The sequence below is a fragment of the Hemicordylus capensis genome, chromosome 5 (genome assembly GCF_027244095.1).
Source record: "Hemicordylus capensis ecotype Gifberg chromosome 5, rHemCap1.1.pri, whole genome shotgun sequence".
Lineage (NCBI taxonomy): Eukaryota > Metazoa > Chordata > Lepidosauria > Squamata > Cordylidae > Hemicordylus > Hemicordylus capensis.
Genome location: NC_069661.1, coordinates 167527196 through 167553967, shown reverse-complemented (window position 1 = coordinate 167553967; position 26772 = coordinate 167527196). Strand labels below are relative to the sequence as shown.

General features: G+C 40.6%; 1 protein-coding gene across 29 annotated transcripts in view; it reads right to left on the bottom strand.

Annotated features, from left to right (window-relative positions):
- Positions 1–26772, bottom strand: part of CADPS2 (calcium dependent secretion activator 2) — a 522314-nt gene that overhangs the window by 163802 nt on the left and 331740 nt on the right. For all 29 annotated transcript variants that reach the window (XR_008307725.1, XR_008307727.1, XR_008307726.1 and 26 more), the window contains 5 exons: positions 23984–24120; positions 21871–22058; positions 7750–7851; positions 3652–3715; positions 866–989 (listed from right to left, as the gene is read on the bottom strand). Coding sequence is in view for 26 of the 29 variants with exons in the window: in XM_053251802.1 (XP_053107777.1) it covers positions 866–989; positions 3652–3715; positions 7750–7851; positions 21871–22058; positions 23984–24120 (615 nt within the window). In the remaining 3 variants the exon portion in view is untranslated. The remainder of the gene's footprint in view (positions 1–865; positions 990–3651; positions 3716–7749; positions 7852–21870; positions 22059–23983; positions 24121–26772) is intronic.

Below are 26772 nucleotides of genomic sequence, written 5' to 3'. Positions count from 1 at the left end.
GAACATAGCAAATATGAGGAAAAATATAGGTGGAGGAAGCAATCCATCAAGGGCTTCTATACAAGCCCTACTGAAAATAAAGGAGTAAATGCAACAACTGTGCCTGAGGGATTTCTCCCCAAAACATAAGCATAGTTTGTGAGCATCCTAAAATCTTATTAGAATGTATTAGTTTACAATGAGATTTTATTAGCAAGCAATGGCAAGGTATTCTCATAGAATAGGAACTTATGCAGCATCACTAATGCAATATAATGGCTTTTATCCCAATTCTATTCGATTGCTAATCAGTATGTACTCTCCGTGGTGAAAATATTACATAAACAAAACAGAATATTTCAGAAAGCTACAGAAACACATCTCCTCTGATGAGAAGAAAGCTTCCAAGAGTTAGTCATATGCCAGTCCATTGCTGAGGTTTTATGAATCTTGAAACATGTATTATTAATTGCCCATTGAGAAATATGGATCAACCATGCAATTGGAAGTAATCAATTGCTCTGGATTGCCAGTAGTTCCTTGTTTAAATGGAGAGCAACTGAGTTCAAATGTCAAAACTGGATGAGAGAGTGTCTTCCAGAATGGGCTGATTTGTGTGAGGTTTATGACATATAAAAGTGCCCTTAAAATAAAAGGACAAAGGACAACTTCAACACAAAGCCTAGATCATTCATTCAAGCATAATCCCAGGAGGTATATTAAATCAATGAATAGGAAAATGCTCAGTAGTTCACCAGCTGAGATTTTAATGAGATATTTCCCCTTGCTGTGGTACAGGTTTTGCTCAGGAAAGAGAAAAGGCTGCTCACAAAATATATCCAGTTAATAGGCACCAATAGACTTTACAGCTGATCACTGCACTAACCTTCTATTTTGGCATAATCTGTAAGCCGAGTGTAATTGATCAAGGCTGCTTTCTCCAGACATTTTCTAACCACTTTCTTCACTTCTTCTGCTGGTATGGGAGTGGCAATATCTTTCATTAACACCTGTGCCAAAGACAGCAATATTGCTGAGTTAGATGCATTACCCAAATCCCCAAGAGAAAAAGTTTCACTACATACTAATGGTTATTTAGTAGCAGTAGACTGAAAGGAAATGATGTAGTTAATGGTCTACCTATTCATCTGTGGATATTTGAGTTAAAATATCATTTAGGTCATAATGAGTTAGCCTCAGTCTTGTCTATCAGTAGAATGCTTGCGATTTTTTGTAAATGAAACTAATGAAATGAAATGTTCAAAATTATATCATTATTTTGGTAATTATTATTACCAAATAATATTACCAGTGTCAATATCATCATCATCATCATCATTATTATTAGTATATTACTATTATTACCAAAACTTACAGAGATGTAAGTTTGGGGCGGTATAAAATATGTAAAATAAATAAAATAAATAAATATTGTTTTGGTAATCTTTACAATGGTCCATAGAGTAAGGTCCAAGTTATTCTTGTATTTTATTTTTATTTATTATTATTTTTAATTACATTGATATACCGCTCCATCCAAACGGCTCTTGGCAGTGCACAGCAACAAATATAAAACCTGTGAATCAGTCCTTTAAAAACAATCATTACAAAACAATATAAAAACAATATAAACCATCAACAATTAAAACATTTTAAACAGTTTAAAACCCTTGGAAGGCGAGGCCGAACAGATAGGTTTTAAGGGCTCTCCTGAAGGCCAACATTGAACTCAAGCTATGGATTTCTGTTGGGAGTGCATTCCATAGCCTGGGAGTAGCTACAGAAAAGGCCCACCTCTGAGTCGTCACCAGATGTACCAGTGGTAACTGGAAACAGACCTCCTCAGATGACCTTAACGTGCAGTGGGGATCATGTAGATGAAGGCACTCTCTGAGGTAACCCGGACCCAACCTGGCTTTAAAGGTAATAACCAGTAATTTGTATTTTGCCCAGAAACTTATTGGCAGACAGTGCGACTGTTTTAAAACAGGCATAATGTGGTCTCTCTGGGTTATCCCAGAGACCAGACTTGCTGTCACATTTTGAACTAACTGAAATTTCCAAACTAAGTACGAAGGCAGCCCCACGTTGAGTGCATTGCAATCGGCAAGCCTGGAGGATACCAGCTGATGCACCAGCCAATGCACCACTGTTTTGAGGTCGTCCTCTTCAAGGAATTGATGGAGCTGTTGAATCAGCCAAAGGTGGTAGAAACCACTACTGACCATAACTTCCACCTGAGATACCAGGATGAGGCCTGTACTCCCAAGCTGCATACCTGTTCCTTCTGGGGGAGTGTAACCCCATCTAGCACAGGAAGATCTAACTAATCCCTCAAATTCTGAACCCCGACAATGAGCACCTCCATCTTGCCTGGATTCAGTTTCGTTATCCTTCATCCAGCCCATTACTGCCTGTAGACAGGCATTTGGGGAATTAATGCCATTTTCTGTTGATGAAGATGACAAGGAGAAACAGATTTGGGTGTCATCAACATACTGATAACACCCAGCACCAAATCTCCTGATGACTTCACCCAGCGGTTTCATGTAGATATTAAAAAGCATTGGTGACAGAATGGAGCCCTGAGGGACTCCATATAACAACTCCTGTTTTGAGGAACAACTGTTACCAAGCTCCACCATCTAGAATCTACCTGAGAGATAGGAATGGAACCACTGCAAAGCAGTGACCCCTATCCCCAACTCCCCCAGGCGATCCAGAAGGATACCATGGTCGATGGTACTGAATGCCACCGAGAGATCCAAAAGAACCAGCAGAGTCACACTCCCTCTGTCGATTCCCCAGTAAAAGACATCCATCAAGCCAACCAAAACTGTCTCAACCTCACAGCCAGTTCTAAAGCCAGTTTGAAATGGGTCAGCCGCTCACCCTTTCAATCACGCTGCCCAACCACAGGAGATTGGAGACCGGCCTATAACTATCCATCGGTAAGGGATCCAGGGAAGGCTTCTTAAGAAGCGATCTAACCATTGTCTCCTTCAAACAAGGAGGCACCCCACCCTCCCTCAGCGATGCATTTATGATATTAACTAGGCCGCTTCCAACAATTTCCCTGCTAAACAGAAGCAGCCAAGTTGGGCAAGGATCCAGAGAACAAGTGGTAGGCCGCACCGCCCCAAGCAGCTTGTATGACAGATGCAGGGCTGAAACTGATAGAAAAGTAGCTTGCCTGAAGCCAGCTACTGAAATGGTGGTTGAGGTAAGATTTCACTCATTCTGAGAAAACAAGCTCTTGCCTATGAAAACCCATGCCACAATGTTAGGGATGCACAGTATCAATGCTTGTGCTGAAATCAAGTGCTTGCAAAAGGCTCTAAGGCACTTGCAAAACACCCACCACTGCTGTCTCCCCTGCCTCAAAATCCAAGTTATTATCTTTGGGGCTGAGGAAGATGGCAGTAGCAGCAGAGAATGCTGGGGTGGATGCTCTACTCCCAGGCCCCTAGCAGAGAGTTTGTGTCCACTGAGATGGCTAGTCTCAGAATCCCTGGTGATAAACTGATGCTATTTGTATCATTTCCATTTGAGAGAAAATTTATTTTCCCACTGTAGATTTCAGGATTGGTAGTCCCAGACCAGGAGAAACACATATGGTTTAGTCCAGCACTAAACAGACACAGGAAAATGGAAATAAAACTCAACACTTACCCTTTCAAGTAATGAAAGTGTAGCTTTCAATGCTCCTTCAGGACGGCCAAAAGGGAAACAATACCTTAGAGAAAGTCAAAAGAAAACTTTATTAGACATGGATCCACAAGGGGAGCATTTGCTATGAACTACACTTTGTAGCAGCAATTTAATACAGTTTGAAATCATATGGTTAGTAGGGTTGCAACATTCAATCTTCTTGTGATTTATTTTATGGAAGGTGCTTTGAGACTTTTGTGTGGTCTTATTTTTATCTGATAACTAAAAATATTAACAATAAACAATTAGTAATTAGATTAATTAAAAGCTTTTGATTGATTAAAAACATGCCCCTATTTTAAAAAATCAGGAAGCAGATTTTTTAAAATATAGCTGCTTATATAAATGCAAATGGCAAATGCCATCTTAAAAGAATCATTTCTTTTCTCTCACACAGGAGGAAATGCCTCTTGCCACACAAGGATCCTTGTGTAACACACAAGGATGGTTTAGAACAAAGAAAGGATGCCCTTTGCTACAGAAGTGCTTTAAAATCATATCTACCTACATATATAATATGCTAAGTTGTACGTGGCGAGCCCCACCCACACAGTGCTTTACCAACCGGAGGTAACAGAGCAGGAGCACCATCGTGATTGGGCAGTGGGAATTCCACAGGCAAATAGGGAAGGGGAGCCTGTGGGAAGATTGTAGAGGAGAGAAGAACCTCTCCTTCCCGCCCCCTGCCCATATGTAGGGATAGTGGGCAAGGGTCTGCAAAGAAAGGGGTTGTGAGGAAGGAATGAGCCCCTTCAGGAGAAGGAGGCTGCCACTGTGCAAATTAGATGAGGAAACAAGATGAATAGGATCTGTTAACTCAGGAAGGGAGAAAGAGAGAGAAAGAAAGAAGGAAGGGGAAGAGAGAAAGAAGGAAAGGCGAGGGACGAGTCTGGGCCTGTCAGTGGCCGGAGGGGAACAGGTGGCCATGGCAGCAGCAAAGAGGGGCCTGGTCAACCATCGCCACTGCTCGGAGCTACAGAGGCCATTAGCAGAGGGAGGCAGGCAGGTGAGGGAAAAGCCCGAGCCTGTCAGCGATCTGAGGGGAATGTGGCAGTGAGGAAGGGCCCAGTCAACTGCTGCTGATACTCCGGCGGGGCAGAGTAGAAGCAGGGCTTGGGTGAGGGTGAGGAGGTCTCTGGGATTAGGGGTGGCCACAAGACAGAGAGGGCCTTTTCAGTTGTGGTCCCCAGATCCCCTAGGGAGTTACACTGGGCTCCTTTGCTGCCTGTTTTTTAGAATGTTAATTCTACAGTCACTGGTTGACATCCAGACTAATAAAATTTGCATGTTAGAAGGGTTTTGGGAGGTGCTCTCATGCAACTTTCCCTGTCCACAAGAGGGCTAATACTTCAGAATACTTGGTAAGATCAAAAACATGTTTCTGATCCTCACAGTTTGTTTGTGCTTTTTATTAAGTGAAGAGTGGAGGAACCTGGATGGATCTTACTTTCTTAGAACTAGAAATGTGTTTGTGCATTCAAGTGGGGGGAAACCTTGAATCAAAAAGACAGAAATCACAGATGATTTGCTTTGGTGATTTCCATCTGCTATTGGTGACAAAAGCCTACTGAGATAGGTATGTATGAACTGGGCTCAATGTCGAGCTGGCTCAGCAAAACAGGTTCAGGGTCGAACTGGACTGGCCTCAGCAATTCCGGGTTCTAAAGCGGCCAGGTTTGAACAGAGTCAGCTCAGAACTCTACTGGTAAAGGGGAATCTATTAAGGCAGGGGAGCTTCCCAAAGATAGAGTGGGCGGGAGGGGACTTATGAGTGCCACTGCCAGCGGTTGTTGTGGTGGTTCCCCCCTACTGCTGGCTTCCCCCAGGGTAGGCAGGGCTGGTTTGGGCCCAGTTGGGCTTCTACGCAGGTAAGAAGGTTACTAAAATAGCTTCCATGCATGTGCAGAAGCCATTTGCATCACACAAATGGCCTCTGAGCATATGTGGAGGCCATTTTAGTGACCTCCACACTGATGGGGGGAGCCACCCGCGCTCCCTATGGATGCAGCAGCTGGCAGTGGTACTTTCTTACTCCCCTACTGCCCACTCTATCTTTAGGCAATCCTGCCATGGCCCCTTGCCCTTTACCGGTAAAGGGGAATTCTCACCAGATTCCTCTTTACCAGTAGAGCTCCAAGCCCTTTGGATCTGCCTCAGTTCAAACTCGAACCAGATACAGATCAACAGTGCACAAAACCGGACAGGCCAGAGTTGGCTCAAATCGAGTTTGGATTCGAGCCCAACTAGCAAAACTGGTTTTGTGCACATCCCTATACTGAGATGGGGCAAAGCGGCAGAAGCCAACAACTCATCAGTGTTAAGCCAGTAAAGCTTTTCCTGGATCTCATCATTTCAGGTTGGGGTAGGGTTACATGTTTGAATATTCCTTTCCCTACCAAATCCGAAAACAAACAAAAAGAGAACCTTCTCCCTGCACATAGTGTGTCAAGAGAGTACTAGGCTTAATTTTCCTCCACAACTTACACTTTTAAATAATGCACTCCAGGAAAATATTTTCCATTTGATTGTGTTGCATGAACAGGCCCTTAGTGTAGCTGAAATGGGAAGGGCATCAGACTATCTTTCACTTCAAGCAGTAGAGTGGCAGGTGCCGGCCCGATTACATAGTGCATGACATGCATGCGTGGTGGCCATATGTGTGCCGGTGTCACACAAGAGTAGCTGGGAGGCGCCTCGTTGGCATACTGTGATAGCTGGGGGGAGCTCCATTGGAATGGTGAGTGATGAAGGAGCAAGTCTGGACTAGATCTCCTCCCTATTAAAAGGTGCAGGGGATGTGCCATGATTCGCTACTCGAATCGTGTTTCATGAACATCCTCAATTGCTGGCTGTTTTTATCTGGATATTTTTATTTTAAAATTGTTGATGTTTATGAAGTATGCCATCTTTAGTATATTTTACTATAGAAGGGCAGGATATAAATTGCAGAATAAACAAGTCCATTTGATTCTGTCTAAAAATCAGCAAATAATCTTTTCCCCCTGTGATTGTTAGTTAGGCACCTGCTAAACTGCAGCTTCCTTACACTGATAACAAAAAAGCAGTCCCAACTGAGTAAAGAACAGATCTTTATCCTCTTTTCTGATACTTTTTCAGAACTCCTTATTCACTTGCAAATCAACACGGATTTTGTGTCTTTCTGTCATAACTTGCACAAGCCTGTTATTGTACTTTATCTTTCCGCATCAGTTTACAACTGGAAAAGGATTCAGAGTGATAAATTTCAGGAATCACTTTTGGGAAGCATGGATGAAAACCTGATCATGATAGTTGGACAAATCTAGCTGGGCACACTCAACTATACGATATTTCTTTTTCATATTATTCCAATAGTAATTCTTCAGGGTCTTAGTAAATTAGCGAGATTAACAGGTATAAGCAGCTTGTACATCCTCAAGGTAATGCATTTTTCTTGTTCAAATCGTCTAAAATGATCTCTTAATCTTTTCACTTTCTTATGTGTTTGCTCCCATTACCAGAGGATGAAACAATGCATTAAGAAATAAACTGATCATAAGATTACACTTCACATTTCAAATCAAGTTGTCCCACCGAGCATGTTATAAAAATATTGCTAGACATACCATTGAAGTAATAAGCATCTGAAAAAATACAACCAATGAGCATACAATAATGAAAAACTGATAGGAACACTAATTTATATTTTGAATTTTCTGTTATAGAAGCTACACCTATAAATAGCTTTCTTCACAGACATGACATGTTAGCGCAGAATGTAAGCCTAGAGCACAGTCTTGTGTTCCAAAATGCCAGCTGTGTTTTTTTTTAGGATTTTGTGGAAACACCTTCCATTGGTGTACACAGCCATTGGGAGTGTGGTCAGCGGGCACACCAGTGGGGGCCAGGGCTAGCAGGCCTAATCCTGTTATCCCTTTACATGTTCACTGATACAGTGTATTTTGTGTGAGACCAGTCCTATACTCCTCTGAAAGGCTTTTGTTAACTTTATGAGAGAAATGTCATTCAAAATAGTGCTGCATATAGTGCATGCATGTTAAAATCTGCCAAAACACTCACCTGAAGTGACTTATCTGATTTTCTAAAAGAGCAGAAAGCCTTTCCTTAATATCTTCAAACCTCTCTTTCTCTTCAACAGTTACAGTTCCAATTCCGTCAGGCCTGAAATGTATAGATCTTCTTTATTTAAAATATGTGTATTTTTTAAAGAGAATAATCATGGATAACAAATCTGCCACTTTTATTATATATAAAAATACTTTGACTTTGACTTGTTGAAATAGCTTCTTAAATACAGGCAGCCCATAGAACACCCCAATTAGATTTGTAAGCTTTCTTTTCCTGTGAAATTCCCAAAGGAATGATGGGAACAAAACTTAAATGAAATTAAGATCCTTTCTCACAAAAATTGCATAGAGGAACAAAATGAATGGTAGTGCAGAAATTTTCAATTAAACTAAACTGATTACTGTATCCTAGACCTGAGTACAATTAAACTATATTGTGAAGGGGGGAAGAAAGAAATATATCTGTAAAAATGAAACTGTTTACAATTTAAAGAGCAGTGAGCAGGTGAGAACAACAAATACAGTAGCCCATCGAGAGGGCACAGCAAGTAGAGCTGAATACAATTAATACCACCTTTCAATGTAAAGCCTACCCAAACCACATGGCTAACACTCAAAAGCAGACTTGTGGTGTGCATGTAAAGCTTCATATTAGCTTATTCAAATACTACTACAAAGCAAAGTGTATCGAATACCCTTGAAGAAGCTATGGACTTTTAGACTGTACCAATGGTTGCAATTCACAAGCTCATAGAGCTCCAATGTGTACACAGACCTCTGTGCAAGAAGGAACTATTCCATTCTTTTCCCATGCTGGAGTGCTGTGTGTGCATTCACCTTCTAGTCATGGAAAAAACTCCAGATTGAAGAGGATAGGGCAGCATCTGATCATACATAAAATTACAGAAACATGAAACCCACCATGTGCACACCAGCGCCCCTGAAGTTGGGGAAGCCATCTTGAACTGCCATTCTCTCATACTGACACCACCTCCCTATGCATCCCAGTATTTCAATCCTTAAGTTTCCCAAAGCAGCAAACAAAACAGTGAGGACTTGCTTCTTCAGTTCCGAGACTGTATTGATCCATATTCCCTCCTTTTAACCACTTATGCATGTGGTTAAAAGTCCTTGGGAAAAGATTTAATGGAATTAAATTATTTTAATTTAAACTTAGGTCATTATCTTGACCACAGCCTCCACCTGAGATACCAGAGTGAGGCCTGGATCTAGGAGTACCCCCAAGCTGCGTACCTGCTCCTTCCGGGGGAGTGTAACCCCATCCAGCACAGGGAGATCTAACTACTCCCTCAGATTCTGAGCCCCTACAATGAGCACCTCTGTCTTACTTGGATTCAGCTTCAATTTGTTATCCCTCATCCAGCCCATTACTGCCTGTAGGCAGGTATTTAGGAAATGAACACCATTTCCTGATGAAGCAGATGAAAGAGAGAAGTAGATTTGGGTGTCATCAGCATACTGATAACACCCAGCACCAAATCTCCTGATGACCTCACCCAGTGGTTTCATGTAAATAGCATTGTTGACATGCTATTCCTGGCCAATGTCTCATTTCAAGAATCAGATGTCATAGAGGAACAATTGCATTAAGACAGAACCAATTTTGGTCACTTGAGCATCTAATCAGAAATATCCAGACATGTATAAATGTGGGTGTGTATGTATAGAGATCATGATCACACCTCACTGCTGTGTGTGTGTGGATGCAGAAGATGAGAAAAAGCCCCTAGACATCCAGATTACTCTGTAGTTGGGGATTCATTAGTATAGTGCAGGTTGGAGGGTTCAATACAATAGAGGGGTGGGGGAAGAGGGGGAGATATATATTTTAAGTCTTCAAAGCACTTCATATAGCTTACTTCATTCATCCTTGGGGATTCATCCAGCAATCCTATATGATAGACTAGCATTATCATCATGAGGCTGAGAAAATAGTAAGATGGAGGTACTGATTGTAGGGGGTCAGGAGGACCCAAGAGATGGTTTAGATCTGCCTGTTCTTGATAGGATTACATTCTCCCTGAAAGATCAGGTACAAAGCTTGGGAATGCTCCTGAGTCCAAAACTCTCTCTGGTTTCTCAGGTTGAGGCAGTGGCCAGGAGCACTTTTAATCAGCTTTGGCTGATATGTTAGCTGGGTCCATTGCACCCCCAGGCCTCAATGAAGACAGGACTCGCTTAGTTGGAGTAAATAAGGGCCACTTCATTATTGTACAGCAATAACAAGCTTGCAACGAGGTCCCTAACTAATCAGAGCGTGGGTTCTCCTCCCGTGCGGCAGCCCCTCCTAATGTGGTCCATCCCACACCAATGGGAATGGCGGGTCCTGATTAGGTCAGGCTCCATGTCCTGACCTCCTCTCACTGAGAGAATGATGAAGATGGTGGCTGCTGGGCAGACTTCTCCCCATCCCCTTTCCTGATTGGCCAGCCCTGGCCATGTGGAGGGGGCCAAGATGGTGGCCATTGTGCCTGCCTCAGAGGCCGGAGGCACAACCTCGCCTCACTTCACCGTGTGGACATGGGGCGGCATTTCTGGAGGTAAATTACCTTAAAACAGTAGTACATATGCTGGTGACCTCCAGGCTTGACTACTGTAATGCACTCTACTTGGGGCTGCCTTTGTACATAGTTTGGAAACTACAAATGGTACAGAATGCGGTAGCCAAGTTGGTCTCTGGGACAACAGGAGGGACCCTATAACACGGATTCTGAAAGAATTGCACTGGCTGCCAACATGTTTCCAAGTGAAATACAAAGTGATGGTATAGAAATATGTTAAAATAAAATAATAAATAAATAAATAAATAAATAACCTATAAATCCCTGAACAGCTTAGGTCCAGGGTATTTAAGAGACCGCTGCCTTTGTCATGAACCCTGCCGCCTATTAAGATCATTTGGGGAGGTCCCGTTACGGTTGCCACCGGCTCGCCTGGGGGTGATTCAGGGCTGGGCCTTCTCTGTGGCTGCCCCAGGGCTATGGAATGTTCTCCCTGTCAAAATAATTGCTTTTTAAAAGACCCTTAAGACACAGCTTTTTTTTTTTTAAGGCTTTAATTAAAATTAATTTTAAACTGTTTGTTTTTATCCTGTGAAATTATTTTGTTTCAATCTGTGAATTGTTTTTAATTGGTTTTATTCTATGAGTGTTTTAATAATTTTTATTTTTATATTGTAACTCGGATTGTCTACACTGTCTAGAGATGTATATATCAGGTGGTATATAAATATGACTGATAGATGAAAGAAAGAAAATGGAAATATATAGCTATGCTGTCAGTTTATAGTATTATTAAAACTGTCAAAAAGATCAGAAAAGCTTAAGCAAATGAAATATTATCTGAATGTTTTAGCTATCAAGAACAAGGTGTGAGACACAGGCTATAATCTGGTCATGACATGATTTGTTGCACCAATAGGCACATGAGTGTTTTACCTCTTCCCTTGAATAATTTCTAATTGTGACCTGTCAGGTGAGGGAGCAAAACATGCTTTCCTTTTAAAAAACAATTTCAAGGGCAGAAATATCAGATACAGCGAAGATATGTACATCACCATTCTCTTTTATAAATGTAATGTGAAAGAATGAGTAACTTCTCTTCTTTCTTCCAATGAATGCCATGACACGTTGTCTTAGAGTTCTGACAGATGGAACGTGCTCAAATTCAGGTAATTTCTCTCTTTGATTTGATTGTCAGGAGAGATTGCACTCTGTGGTGATAAAGCAAATACCTCTGTCATATTAAACTTTGCTGGGGTATGTCACGTACATGACAGAAAAGAGCCAGGGGTCCTAATAGTGACAAGTGAGAAAGGTGAATGTCACCATCTGTCAACCTGCACTAAGAGGAGAATCACTACATTCATACAGAAGACCTTACTACTTGTCATATCACTACCTGAGTTTGTTTTCATACAAAACTCTGCTGACAACACCTATGACTTTAGAATAGCTTGATCCATTTTCACTGGTTATGCGGTGGCATTCTGAATGGAGTACCAAAAACTAAACAAAACAAAACACAATTACCCAGAAAATGCATATGGTATGATACCAACACGATCCCATTCTCAAATCAGTTTTATGGAACTAGACAAAGGTGAAAGACATTTTAAAGTGGAGTTTTTGCACTGAGATGTGGCAGATAGCCATGTTTTAAGCCCCTTGCTGTGCTGCCTTGACTACTTCTTAAGGATGCAGTCCCCAAGGAAGAAAGAGAACCTCTTTGGAAATAAAGCGATTCATGGTGAGATTGCAGTCTGACCCCAACAACTCCAGCTGATAAATGCCGAAGAAAGAAAACAGCTTCTCACTAATTCTTCTTTCTACCTTTCATGTCCGTATCCCCGAAGGTTGCTGAGTTTATGACTAAGATGAAATGCTCCTCATGTTTTAAAGTTATGCTTAAAGCTTCTTCTATTTGCCTTTTGTTTTTGTTTACGCCAGGCAGGTGTTGGTGGACACTAACAAGGACAAAACAAACAGTGGGCTTGGGATACTTGAGCATGGGATGTACCTGAGCATTTCATGAGAATTAAGTTAAGGTCAAAACCTGCACTTTAAAGGTAAAGTGTGCCGTCGAGTTGGTACCAACTCCTGGCGACCACAGAGCCCTGTGGTTGTCTTTGGTAGAATACAGGAGGGGTTTACCATTGCCGCCTCCTGCACTATATGAGATTATGCCTTTCAGCATCTTCCTATATCGCTGCTGCCCAATATAGGTGTTTCCCATAATCTGGGAAACATACCAGTGAGGATTCGAACCAGCAACCTCTGGCTTGCTAGTCAAGTCATTTCCCTGCTGTGCCATTAGATGGCTAACCTGCACTTTACTTCCTGTGAAATTAGTAAACTATCTTCTCATAGCTCCTTCTTATCCTTTCCCTCCCTGCACTGGGAAACATACTTCACAATGCGTCTCTGGCATGTGTACAGATTAAGAAGGAACTACAAGTTATTTATTGACCTAGCTCTGCCACAAAACACCAGCTGATATAAAAGGCCTTCTGACAAGTTCCAAAAGTTGCAGGTTTTGGCAAATCTTCTGAAAAAGTTCTAGGGCTATAAAGATGGGCCAAACTAATACCTCAAAAAAGCCTAAAACAATGCACCCTACAGACTAAAGCAATCTAGTAGAAAATTCATTTCTTGGACCCAAACAGAAAAAGAAGTCTTGAGTGAGCTAAAATGAATCTCACCAAATCTTAAGAGATTTTATTGGGGTACAATTTTTCACTCAACAAGTTTCCACTCAACTCAACAAACAGCCTGTTTGTTCAGAGTCTGATGACTCAAAAGAAGGGAAGTAGTTGACACAGAATTCAACCCAATATGCCCAAATAGATGGTGCATACTTGTGTCTTAGGATTTTAACATGACCTTTAATATTTTTGAACATCTGAAATAAAACCATGGAGATGATCTGATTAAATCTTCTACACAAAATTCTTCCCTGTGCTTGGAGATGATGATTTGAACAAAGTGAAGTGAGAAGGAATATTAGGGGGGAAAGCTCCAAGAGATTATAAGGCACTGATGTGTGATCTGGACATCAAAGTCCTACACTAAGTCAGAGGTTTCATGTGTGATACAATTAACCAGCCAAGGCCCATGCTGTTATGCTTTTCAGGCAATTCTGGGCATCCTCTATCAGAAATGCAACCTTCAGAATGCATGGTTCTTCAGCATATGTGGTTAAGACACATGAGGGGTCAATTTGTTTCTTAGCAATTTAAAATCATCTGAAATTTTACAACTGACTATCATCCACATATTATTTTTTACTGTCTCAAGAACAGATCTGCTGAATGGTTGCACCTACAAATGAGAGGGGGAACCTTGTAGATGTGGGTCTAGGAATTTTTCTGCACTATTTCTGCACATGGCCACACAATACCCTAAATATTATGGCAAAATGGGTAGATACTTATCTAATCTAAACATATTTGTATTATTTTATGTATGCAAAGGAATAATTCAGCACGAGGAATGTATAAATGCTCTAGGCAGAATATTTCTAGAGTAAACCCCTCCTGTATTCTACCAAAGAAAACCACAGGGCTCTGTGGGCACCAGGAGTCGAAATTGACTTGACGGCACACTTTACCTTTACATCAGAGAGAACCTTTTCTTCATTTGAACAAGATTTTGAGTTAGGTTATGTCCAGAAACAAATCTTCATGCTCTCAACTCAAGATTCTGTGTGATATATTGGTGACATAGGAAACCAGACACGCCCCGCCCCGGGAATATCTTCTAATATACAAGATTTGTTTTTTGAGCATACTGTGTACATTGATCCTGCACTTATTGCCACAAAGAGTGTGAAGCAAGGGGATTTCAGGGAGGGAGCAAAGAGATGGACTCACTAAAGTATGTGGCCTGGGGAGAATGGTCATTCACAAGATGCATTTCTGTCCTCCTTCCAAGCCACCATCTAGATCATTAGGAAATGAACTTCCTTCACGATAAGTGTAATATGGCAAGTACTGTACATAATATCAAAAATAAATACATCCGGCTGCAAATCCATTAAACAGCAAAAAACAAAACATGGGACTGATACAGCTATGTTTTGTCAGAACTCAGTTTCTTGACAAAATACTCATGTTCATTTATAAAAAGGCAATTCTTCATGTGCTGGCATTTCCTTTTCAGATCAGTCAAGAACAGTATAGTTCAAGAACTGTATAGTTCAATAAATCCTGACCTTTCCTCTGCTAGAAGGGATAATTTTTTTAAAAAAGGAAGAAATTACAACTTGATAGTAACAAACTGATTTGATTCTTGTGAGCTGGCATTCACCTTTATTATCATATTTATTATCCATTTGAAGAATGTTCAATACATCAGCTTCTCCAAAGAAAGGGCGTGAGACACCAAACCAGGGAAGGGAGGGGTGCTCTTTGTCAATTCGACTTGGCTCTCAGCAGGGGGAAAAAGTCACTTTGCACTTCATGTATTTCCCAGCAACATCATTTCAGAAAGAGAGGGGGAAAAATAGGAAGTCGCAGCATGAGAACTAGATACAAGATGAGATGATGAGGAAGAAAACAATAGCTCCTTTTCTGTATTTTGTACCTTCACTTAACCTCTGCTGCTACTGTTTAGATAATCAAGACTACACTGCATTTACATAATTAGCCCACTGCATGTATATTTGAAGTATGCAAATCTAGGACTAAGGACAGCAGTGACTGGCAATGTTTGCTTTCCTACCTCTACATAATGATTTTGTCTTGTGAACACCTAAAGAGTGTTCACATGTAAGCGAAAAGTGGATCTGTTTTTCTATAATTTTTTGGACCAAAAGTAGTCCATTTGCACTTTGGATTTGCTTTCTGATCCCTAACTGGCTGATATCACCCACGTGATCTGTACAACATGCATTGCTTTCACTCCGAATAGATTTAATTTGATTTTAGTGACAACAGTAAAAAGAGAAATTTGATTGGCTACAGAGAACCATGACACCATCATGTCCAATAAATGAGCCCTGATTGGATGAATTCATTGGTGGGGGAATAAACAGAGATAAAAATGGCCACCAAAGCAGCCGCAATAGGTCATTATGGACAATGGAAGCCAAGATCAACAAACACTAGGGATGTGCACGGAACCCCCCGCCTTCGAGCCTTTGAACTGCCCGGTGTTTGAACCTGTTCAGAGGCCTGTAAAAGGGCCTTCGAATAGATTCATGCACATCCCTAACAAACACTATTTGTTAGGGATTTGTTAGGTTTGTGCACATTCCTAACAAACCAGGAGCAGAAATGATTTCAGATAATTCAACAAGAGAGCCAAGTTATAAGCTGTTTTCAAAAGTAAGAAACTCATGGAGCCATTAATCTATCTGACACTGGCAAAAACATCTTCCTGATTCAACCCCAAGAAAGAAGAAACCTATCAAGGAAATTTTATTGTGCACAACTTCAAATCACTAATCAAATGCTGATTACCAGCTTCATACTGGTGATGGCCCTCATAATACCTACTGAATCTGTGCCTACTTAGGCCACATAGCATTACAGTTATGGTATAATTTATCACAGGAACCATAGGCTATGTTTATACCACCTCATCACCACTGCTGTTAGGTAATAAGGACTTATGAAGCAGAAGGCAGGTCATCACCATAGCGTATCAGGAAAATAATAAAACTCTTAGTCATTTAAAGTGGCACTAAGTAGGCACAGAAACTCTCCATAACTGATTGGCATCTTAATTGATGAAGACTTGTTTAGGCTTCTTCTGCCAGGCATCAAAATAACGTCAGTACATGCAAATGCTGTACAGCTATTGTTCTGTTTCTACTCACTGCTCAGTTATTGAAATATATTCCATCTTAATCATATTAAAACTATCACTTCAGGCAAAAGCAATTTAGTCAGAATGTCTTTTTTGAAGCCTGGCTGTAATGCTAATGTGTGACTACAAAGCAGCAGAACAATTAAATCAAGAAAGGAAGGGGAGATGAGGGAAGTTTCTTCATACCATCATTTGGCTGATGTAAAGATTATCCACCACACTGGAAAAAAATTAGTTGCACATTATTTGCACACCACACTGAAAAAAAATATATATGAGCTACCTGCTTTACAGAATGATAACACAGTGGTGCAAGTGAGGTACTCTTTGTCTGAAAGCTAACATGTCTTAAATCGTCTCCCTCAGGCTGGTAACAGGGCCATGATGGCCCTCTTAACAAGAGAATACACTGCTCATCTAGTACAGCCAAATCATTTCAGCACTGGGCCATAAAGACCCTTTGTCTTGACGTTGTAGTCTTTCTCCCTGTCAGCCTGACTTAGAAAACTAAGATGTATAATCACATATATCAGCCTAGAACTTTGACCTAGCATGCATTGTCTGCAAAATCCTTCCCCCCTCCCCTCAGTAATGCTGTAGATGAATGAGTGGATGTTATTATCCGTGTGTGTGTGTGCGTGTGTGTGCGCAGAATCCTGAGTGAGCGCTTCTGTTTCTGTCCTTGACTTACCTTTCTTCTCTCTTCCCTTTCTTCCTATTTCTTTTTTTTTCTTATTTCAGCGTCTTAATACCAGCCAGACCCTCTCTTTACAACACCATTCTATTCTTTTATTTCTAAAACACTCATAATGCTGTACAAATACAGCGGTTTGAATAGGAGGAACACATACAGAGTGCTCACCATGGTGGAGGACGAGGCGCTCTCAGAGATTTCAACACACTGCCTGCACTGTTGTCCTTCACTTCAGTTAATAAATAAAAGAAATATTTCTACCTTCCTTTTGAATTCTTGAAATAAGTTTGGGCAATTATCAGTCACATTGCACTGAACATTAGCACCGGCAGGTTCAAAACGAGACAATAGATAAGGCTAGGGAAATAGTTGCAGGAGTCAGGCTTCCATGCAAAATTTCTATGAATGTGTCGGCTGGCTCAGGAGCTGGCATGGAAGGTATGTTTTCATTGTTGCCAGCAAAGGCCTTGAAATTATGTACAAAAAAAGCCCATCTCCATTCACTGAATAAAATAGTATTATTGGAAAGGGGTAGAAATCTAGTCCACCTGATTCTCTGAGAGTCTCAACTCTGCTAGGATGGCCTCTCCTGCTCTTGCCACTTTTCCACTTTAAGTACTAACTACAGGATGCAGTCAAGGACAAGACCTTAACAATGGAGAGGGCCTTTTTGAGCACTACAAACCAGGCTCTTTTGCTTTGTTCAAGCTGGCCATTTCTCCTTTATCTTAATTTCTGTATTGCCCCAAACTTCTGTTTCTCTTTGCTTTCTTAGTTATCAGGATAAAAAAATGTGCAACTAAAGGAGCAAGCACAACCAACAATAAATTTTTGCAAATTTAGGTTCTACATAAGTAAGTATGATCAGAGGAATCCAGAAATGCAGTACTCATGTTGCAGGCTTCCTTGGAAAACCCTCATCTGAAGCCAGGATGGTGGCATTACAGACTGTGTTCAGGCCTGAGCTACTACCAGATTCAATTACAAGTTAGTGAACCGCTGACACAGTGAAGGGGGCAAGCTCTCTGCTCTCCCTTGGGCACAGGAAGATGCACACTTAGAAACCTCTCAGATTTAACTTCTAAAGTTTTGTTTCAGAATCTGCATTAACTTTGTAAGATCGGTGAGCCTAAGGCCCAGTTATGTTAGTTGGGAGGTAAGGACCTAAGGAACTTTTGGGGCCACAAGACACTACATGAGGGCATATGACGTTCAAATGGTGGCCATGCATTCAGGGCCCCTATAAAGCACTGCTTTTCAAAAGGGAGACTCTGCATGAGTAAAGCTTGGGTGGCAGCACCTTCATGCTTCCAAGGTGTTTGCATGGGATCTGTTGTAATATGAAGCAGACTTAAGATTCTAACTCTAAATGTAGTACTTGAAGTTCCAAATATGTGGCTTAGAATGTTCATCTAAGTTTTCCCCAATGCACTTCATCACTCTCCTTTATCAATTAGCTTGATTTAAGAGATTACTATTGAAGGTAATAAAGTCAGCTGTTTGGAACATTTATTAAACCTACCCTTTTACTAAATTAGTAATAGGATTTAATATGTGTACTGCATTAATAAACTAGCTGCTATAGAGAAAACAAGAATTACATGGCCCTATTCAGAGAATTTGCAATATGCACTGGACATGGAAGGGTGGCCTGTGTTAGGGAATTACCAGCAATTTTGCGAGGGATAGTCAGGGCTGATTTAGGAGACTAAACCAGCAGAAGTAAACCAGCTAAAGCAAAGCTAGGGTGAAAATGGAATGCCTTGTTTAAAACAAGGTAGCTAAAGAGGGGCTTAAGGAGAGTGTGAGGTAGCTAGACAGAGAGGAAAGTGCTTCCAGACACAGGGAACAGAATAATAGAAGTTGGAATGGATGAATACTAGAAATAATGAGGCTCTACACACGATCAAGGTGTGGAGCCGAGGAGCCCGCTCTCCCCGCACATGAGCAGTCGCTCACTGTTGGGTGGCCGGATCAACTGACCAGTCGAGCAGCAGCTGCAGCTCGCCGGTGAGATCCAGGGGAAGGGGGAAGGGGAGCGCCGCCAAGCGGCACCCCGGCTCCGAGAGCCCCAGGAAAGCATCGTGCAAGTCCCCCCTTCCTGGGGTCCCCCCACCCTGAGTGTGTCAACCGCCAAGTCAAGCCAACCAAGTTAACAGAGCACTCGCTCTGTTAATCTCATTTGAGGGAAGGGGTTTTTAGGTGGGCTAGTCGCCATGGAACTACTGGGCTCGCCTGTGAGCCCGGTGGTTCCGATGATAACTAGAAACAGGGCTGGGCTCCCTTATCCTAGTGATCGTGGGAATAGCCTCAATTTCTCATGTATCCTTTTCAGAATCTGCTGGGTCTCTAAATACTGGTTCATATTGATAACACCGGCATCTATCAGCATCTAAAGCAGGCCTATTCAACTTGTAACCCAACAGGCCAAATGCTGTCCACCAGTACCATCAGGGGATCAACAAACCTCCTGTTTGTTGTGTGTCTGGGATTGCAAAGTGAGGGCTGCCAAAATTCACAACGCATGCCTGGTGGTCTGCCTTGGGCTTGGTGTATTACAAATAGTGCAAGACCTGGTCTAGAGGCCTATAAAGGTCTGTAGGTGCCAGGAGAACATCCAGAAGCAAATGACTTCTAAAGGATTCGTTAGTCCTGAAAACTTCATGGGGTCTGCTTCCGTGGATTTCCAAATTCATCTTTGAATTAAAGTTTGTTCAGAGTTCTATAATATTCCTGGACAGAAGATATGAGAATGGGAGTGGGAGGCCAAGAGACAGACAACAGGTGAGCTTGTGCCTAAAAGGAGAAAGATGGAGTGTAAGTGAAGTAGTCAAGTGCAGAAAAGTGGACTGCTTAATACAGCATAAATAGCTTGAACTGAGTCAAATCTGATATCATTATATTCATGAAGGTGTCCTTTCCTGAATCCAGTTTGTTGTAGCTGAGTTTTAATGTCTTCATGATTAATGTCACTTAGAATGCAAGTAAAATGATGTACTTCATAAAATAATAAATCCTTATCAACCTGTCAGCCTGCAAGTCGAAATAACAGAAACCTCAAATACATGCTAAAACTTTTTGTTGTTGCGAAGTAGTGACTAAAAAATGCTGAGTGCCTACCTGTGCTAAGTACAGAAAGGGATATATGGTCACATTAGAATTTTCCTATATTCTAGCACTTAAGATCTGTATTAAGGTTTTCAGTTAAAACCCTATATTGCTAGTTTACTAAAAAATATGATATATTTGAAATGAGCAGATATACCCAATTAAAAAAATACACTCTTAAGTCATTCATATGGAAACACATATCTAGTAGGCATATATGCTTAAAGTATCAAACCAAGTTTACCCAAAGACATTTGCCTCATGAGATGAAGGCTCACTAATGACTTGGAAGTCAAGAATGGCTTAGTTTATGCTCCTTAAAAGGTAGACTGCTTAATCAGGCAAGCCTAAGGGCCAAACTAGTACAACATTAATCATATTGTTTGGCCCTGAATGTTTTTTATTTTCTTTTAAACGTAAATAGCAGCTGTGAGGCCCCACATAATCAGATTAGAACTGTGGCAGGAGAAAAGAGACCATTCTTCCAAGTCCAAGTCCAAGTCAAGTCTGGAATGGTCCAAGTCTGGAATGCCTCCCAAGTGGCAATTTACTTTAAAAGAAAGCCACCAGCAAATGCAGGGCCAAACAATGTGATGATGTTGCATCCCATTAATCACAACACTGAAAGTATGTTTGAAATCAAGTGTGCATTTATTGCAAATGTCTTATGATTGTAACAGAATACAGACTATTTTAGAAAGAAATGAGATCATAGAAAGCAAGAAAGCACCATGAGCTAGGGTTAAGATACAATGAGATGAAAGATCATTGCAGGAAGGCCTAGGAGTCTAAAAGCACCCCTCCCCTTCCCAAACAACTGGAGATAGCCCAAGGTTATCTTATGGCTTCAGAATATTCAGACAGTACATACACGTTTTCAAGTTTTACTCTACCATCTAAGAGAAATAGAAATAGTACTGCTGTCAAATTCAGTTCAAGGCAGAGTTTGGGAAGATTTTAAGGAGTGGAATTAAGTCAAGTAATTATATTTAGATAAATTAACTGGAATCTATGACAGGTTTGAGAAGGTTTCCCTGATGTCCGCTTACTGTAACATAGGAAGCTACCATATACTAAGTCAGACCATAGGTCCATTTTGCTCAGTATTGTCTACACAGACTGGCAGCAGCTTCTCCAAAGTTGCAGGCAGGAATCTCTCTCAGCCCCATCTTGGAGATGTCAGGGAGGGAACTTGGAACCTAGATGCTCTTCCCAGAGTGGCTCCATTCCTTAAGGGGAATATCTCACAGTGCTCACACTTCTGGCCTCCCTTTGATATGCAACCAGGGCAGACCTGCTTGGCTAAAGGGACAGCTCTCTTCTGCTAGACCAGCTCTCTTCTGCTGACTGTCAGATCTGGGCAGAGTTCTCTAGCCACCACCACCTAGAGGTCACACAAACACATGAAGTTGCCTTAATACTGAATCAGACCATTGGTCAATCTAATTCAATACACTGTCTGGTAGTAGCTCTATAGGCTTTCAGAGAGGGATTTTTCCTAGCTCTACCTAATGATGGCCACAAAAAGGAGCCACAGTCTGACTTCGTTCTGCACAGTACATCTGTGGCTCTTTGGAAGGCATACTCTTTGCCTACCCACCTTCCAAGTAACCATGTGGCTTGTATATCCAACTGCTACAAATGGACTGCTCCTCCTCAACCCATATATGTTTACAGGTATGCATCTCCTCTTCACGATCTATTGTGTTCAGTGAAAGACATGCCACAAACATGCCTGTTGCATAATGCGAAAAATGAACCTTCAGAGTGTTAGCATATTTTAGGCTGAAGTCCTCTTATGTATGCAAATGTTTTACTGAGCTCCAGAACCAATGTAGATGTTTTGTAAGAGCCGAACCTTTGATGCTCATTCATTTCTTTGTGATACAATGAGTGGGAGAAGCTAAGTCTAAATACATTGCTCGTTGCCCCTTTTCACGAAACCTAATGACTTTTGCTGCATGTCTGCATATTAAAATACCTGTTGCCATGAACATGAGAAGCACAAAAGGCAAAGCTGTAATGAAGCAAGGTTGGGTCAATGACAGCGCCGTTCTCTGAGTGTTCCATCAATTCATTCAGATAGCAGAGATGGCGGTGACAGCCTCTCACACCGTAACGAGCACAATATTCATCTAACACGAAGACTTGGCCTGGGCTAAACCAACCCTGTAAGAGATGGGGAGAGGAGAAATAATGTTTTAATGAATCTGGACTGTTCTTTTTTCATGATTTTCAAATAAGAGTCTCATGGAGAAACAAGAAAAGAATTATCAGCTTGTTGCATGCATTATACAAACCCATCACCCAATTATTTATAAAATGGATTTGATTCTAACAATTGTGTCAATGTAATAAAATGAGCCAGGCTTTAAAAACAGATGCCTGAAAATTGCGATAATGTCATGAGTTGTTTTTTCCCTTTTGCACCTTAACCTTAATCTTCCACAACACATACCTCTGAAACACAAATGCATTAAGATGTTCAAAGTTGTTTTGCACACATTATCTCAAATACAAGTGAACAACAAACTATTCTTCCTAGGCAAAGGAGGTTAGTATTGTCACACTAGAGTGTTCTTTTATGTGAAAAAAAATTACACTGGAGAGTAAAGCTGAAGAGTTTAGGAAAGGTAAGTAATGGGAGAGAAAGACAAGAGGGTTGTATGTAGCACCAGAAAAAAGGAGAGATTGGACTGGACATATGAGGAGGCAGAGAGGAAAAAAGCAACAGCTGAAATCTGCTCTAGTAACTCATATATTCTAAATACCTATTCTGCAAAATGTATTGCTATTGTGCACATCTAGGAAGGATTGTGCCTAGTGTTCTGGGAAGCACACACCTAAGATGTTATAAGGGTACATCTAAACATGAAAAGCATGACTACCACAAACCTGTTTGCATATCCCTGGACTGATCCCTGTCAGTAAAGAACATGGATTTGCTGCTGCAGAATGTGTAAAATGAGCATTACTCTTTGCTAAATTAATTTAGGATTACAGGTACGAATACGACAGATACTATATACTGCTTTTTGACAAAAGTTCTCAAAGCGGTTTACATAGAAAAATAAATAATACATCAATAAGATGGTTCCCTGTCTCCAAAGGGCTAACAATCTAAAAAAGAAACATAAGACAGACACCAGCAACAGCCATTGGAGGGATGCTGTGCTGGGGATGGATAGGGCCAGTGACTCTCCCCATGCTAAAGAAAGAGAATCACCACTTTTAAAAGGTGCCTCTTTGCTCCATTAGCCGGGTGCTGAGAGCTATGAGAATAATGAGTTTACAGTTAAGTTAATGGACTAAACCTCATAACACATTAGATATCTTTCCAGTTACTCCTAATCTTGACTCTTCCTATGAGTGGGCTTATTCTTGTTGTTCAAACAAAGCAAACAAGATAATCAAGGCAAAAACTGACTGGTATCTTTAAAAAAACAAGAAATGAAATATGAACTTCAGTGATTTTTCCTTCATTATACATCCCTGTAATTACAACCCCACTTTCTCAATGCCCTACATTTTCCTTTGAAAGTGGGGAAAAAAATTAAGACTACCGCTAGAGTGGTAAGTAATTTATCCTGGATTTAAGTCTACAAAGCTAACCTTGACTCAGCTGAATACAACTGCAATAATCTATTTGTCTTTCTCCTCCTGTGATTTTGATTCTATTCTTTGGATCTTTCCCCTCCATAGTCCATAAAAGAGGAGAGAATTACAAGATAGATGACATAATGCTTGACATCTGGTGAGCTAGATTTGTACCTTAAAATGCCTGTACAGGTGTTAGCAAATCCTACCACAGAGGGTTCCATATTTATTAAAGCCTTCTGTTTTTATTCAGCCCTCCCTAGAGGAGCTGATAAACCACGGTTCAGAGTCAGTTTGAGTCTATTCTCTTCTCTATTGAGTGACACAGCAGTAGTCTTCAAGTGTATAATTTTCAAATTTGAAGCCAATCGATTGAAATCCTTTATCCCAACCTCACACACAGTTATTAAATGAGTCTGGAAGAAAAGACCACTTTGCAGCAACTATTTCTCACTTTTTCTCTCCCCCACTTCTTTTATTCCAGCCTTTTTACTCACCAAACAAGAATAGGAATCATTCAATCGGTGATCCAAGGTCTGCCTCTGAAGTACTCTAAAGAGTGCAGCATGGTCAAATTTGCAAGGATTAGCAGAAATAAACTCATCCATGCCATGCTTCTGAGTCCGATCTGCATCTGATTGTAGGAAAGGAGAAAGAATACATAGATGAAGATTATCTCACTTTAGGACTAGGTTTAATTGGAAAATAGTCTTATCCACCCTCCCCGTCAGCCCGCAAAAACATTCATTATCCTTATATGTTCCAAATCACACAGATCTAAACATAGCCATGGAGAAACAGACAAACCGCTCAAAGCCGGAGAAACACAATTTTTATGTAGAGGCCAAATCAACCACAAACGTTACTTCAAACAGGGGCATAGCTAAGGGAGAGGGGCCCCGTGTTCATCCCTCTCTCTGGCGGCCCCCCAGAGTGAGGGAGATAATGAAGAAAATAGGGAGGGGTAGAGCTGGAGGGCCCTCAGGTGCTGGGGGCCCCGTGTTCTTTGAACCCTTTTGCTTAATTATAGCTATGCCCCTGACTCCAAAGTATCAGACTAAAACAAAATGAACTCAACAATCCATTCTGACGTGCTGTAGAAATAGTGCAGTATTTATTTGGATGATGTGCCTCTAAACATTCATTTCATTAGAGATACTGGCAAAATAGATAATGTATTCCTGGGAAGCCTCAAGATAGTCTATTAAACGCAAGACTGCTAAAACACAGACATTTTAATCTATAGAAAACATAGACAAAAAAAGTTTGAGCATTGCTGTGCTTACGGGCATTAAAAGGATGTCCATCATAGACCTATGTATCAAAGAAATATCATGGCTAGAAGCCCATTTCCCAAATGGCAAACTGGAGCAGAAATGAACACACAGGCTTGTGCAGGGTCATTTCCAGCCTTTTTCTTTTTATATGCAGCTTTTAATGAAAAAAACCTTAATGTAGTAATGGCAAAAAGCTCCTCTAACCTTCCAGCATAGACTAATGAAACTGGGAGCAGTATTTTTTTTTTGTAAATATATAACATACAATCTCAAATGGCACTTCAATCAGAGACCCAAATTTATTGTTGTTCACAGATTGCATCTTTCAACGCCTTTGAACCCCGCGGGTTTATCAAAAGACAAGCTCTGGTGATTGCTTTCATTAATGGCATGTTTTGTCAAAATCCTCAATGCGAGTTGTCTACCAAGTATGGACAGAAAAAGCCTTACAGTGGCCAAAAGGACTAGTTATGCATTAACACATTAGCTCACTTAGATTCCATACGTGACAATGGGGGTGAACAGTTTGCTATCAACTCAAAAATTGACTTAACCCTTACAATAAGGTCTGGGTTTCTTTGTTCCTTTAATTTCAAATATAGGCCTTTTTTATGTTCGTTACCAGAAAAGACGCATCCTAAATGTACTTTAGAAAAAACTACATAGTACAAACCTAAAATTTCTATAGAAAAGGAGACAAAAGTTTATTGATTAAACCCAATTATAGAGTCAGGTTCATAATAAAACTCTATATTGATCTGTGGGCATGATGCTAACATAATCAGTCACATTTAGAAATTTAGCCCCAGATCATATTGATCCATGTCAAGTCCAACTTTCAGCTGTATTTTCAGACGGAAGAATTATTTAATTCAAGCTGAAGGATCTACAGCATCACATCTTGAAAAGATGCACAAACTAATTCATATCACTTGGCTTTGCATTGTCAAAGCAAGAGTCACATCCATGTGACAGATTTCACCAAGGTAGATATAGCAAATAAACAGTGTGACAGTACACTGATAGTTTAAGGTATGAGATGATCATCCACAGAAACAGCAGTATATTTTTCTAGAGTTTATGAAGCAACACCATGTATGATTAAACACCCTTTAGTTTGCAATCCTGTGCACAGTCAAATCCCACTGAAGTCAGTAAGACACATGGGCCTGTAAGTGATAGCAGGATTGTACCCAATGTGATCATCATTTGGTGCAGGGTAAAAAACTGAGTTCATTTTATGCACAATAACATGGCCCAAGCAACTTTACATGTAAACAAACACAGACATAAATTTGTCTTAGATTGGATGGCATTTTGCTTCCAATATTACATGGCTTTGATAAAACATTTCTGAACAATTTATTATTAATGCAATGTTTCTATAACCCTCCTCATTTCAAACAAAACTAAGCAGGATTTTAAAGATTTCTTAGGTATTTGTTACATGAATATCTGCTATTATCTTGTGGAAACAGAAGGAAAAGGGGAATAGCGCTCTGATGTGCTTTGTATCTTTCATGCATACAAATTCAAGCAAGACCTTTTCAAAGAATGTGCAGCCTTGATCTTTCATTATATTATCTTTTTTCTCTTTTAAAAATAGAAAAGATACACATTTGCTTGGAAAATCAATGTATTTATTGTACAATTCTACACATTAAGGCCTTGAGTACTCACTAGTATGATCCCTACACTTGTAGTGAAGATAAATCAACATAAATGAATTCCACACTGGTGTGTTGGCCTATGAGAAAAAACCTGGAGGGTCAGTTAGATTAATTAAACAACAACAACAACACAATTAATACAATCGGAAGTAGTTCCTAAGGAGTGGGAAAAGTACCCTATCCACAGTAAGGGTTTGCAATAGGTGCAGTTCAGTAAATAACGGGACTTTTCTTGTGTCTGATCTTATTATAGTTCATGGATTGTCATAACCACCCATTTGTTATCACCTGTTAGACAACCTCTAATGTCCCTTTTAGTTCTAAAATGCTAAGAACTTG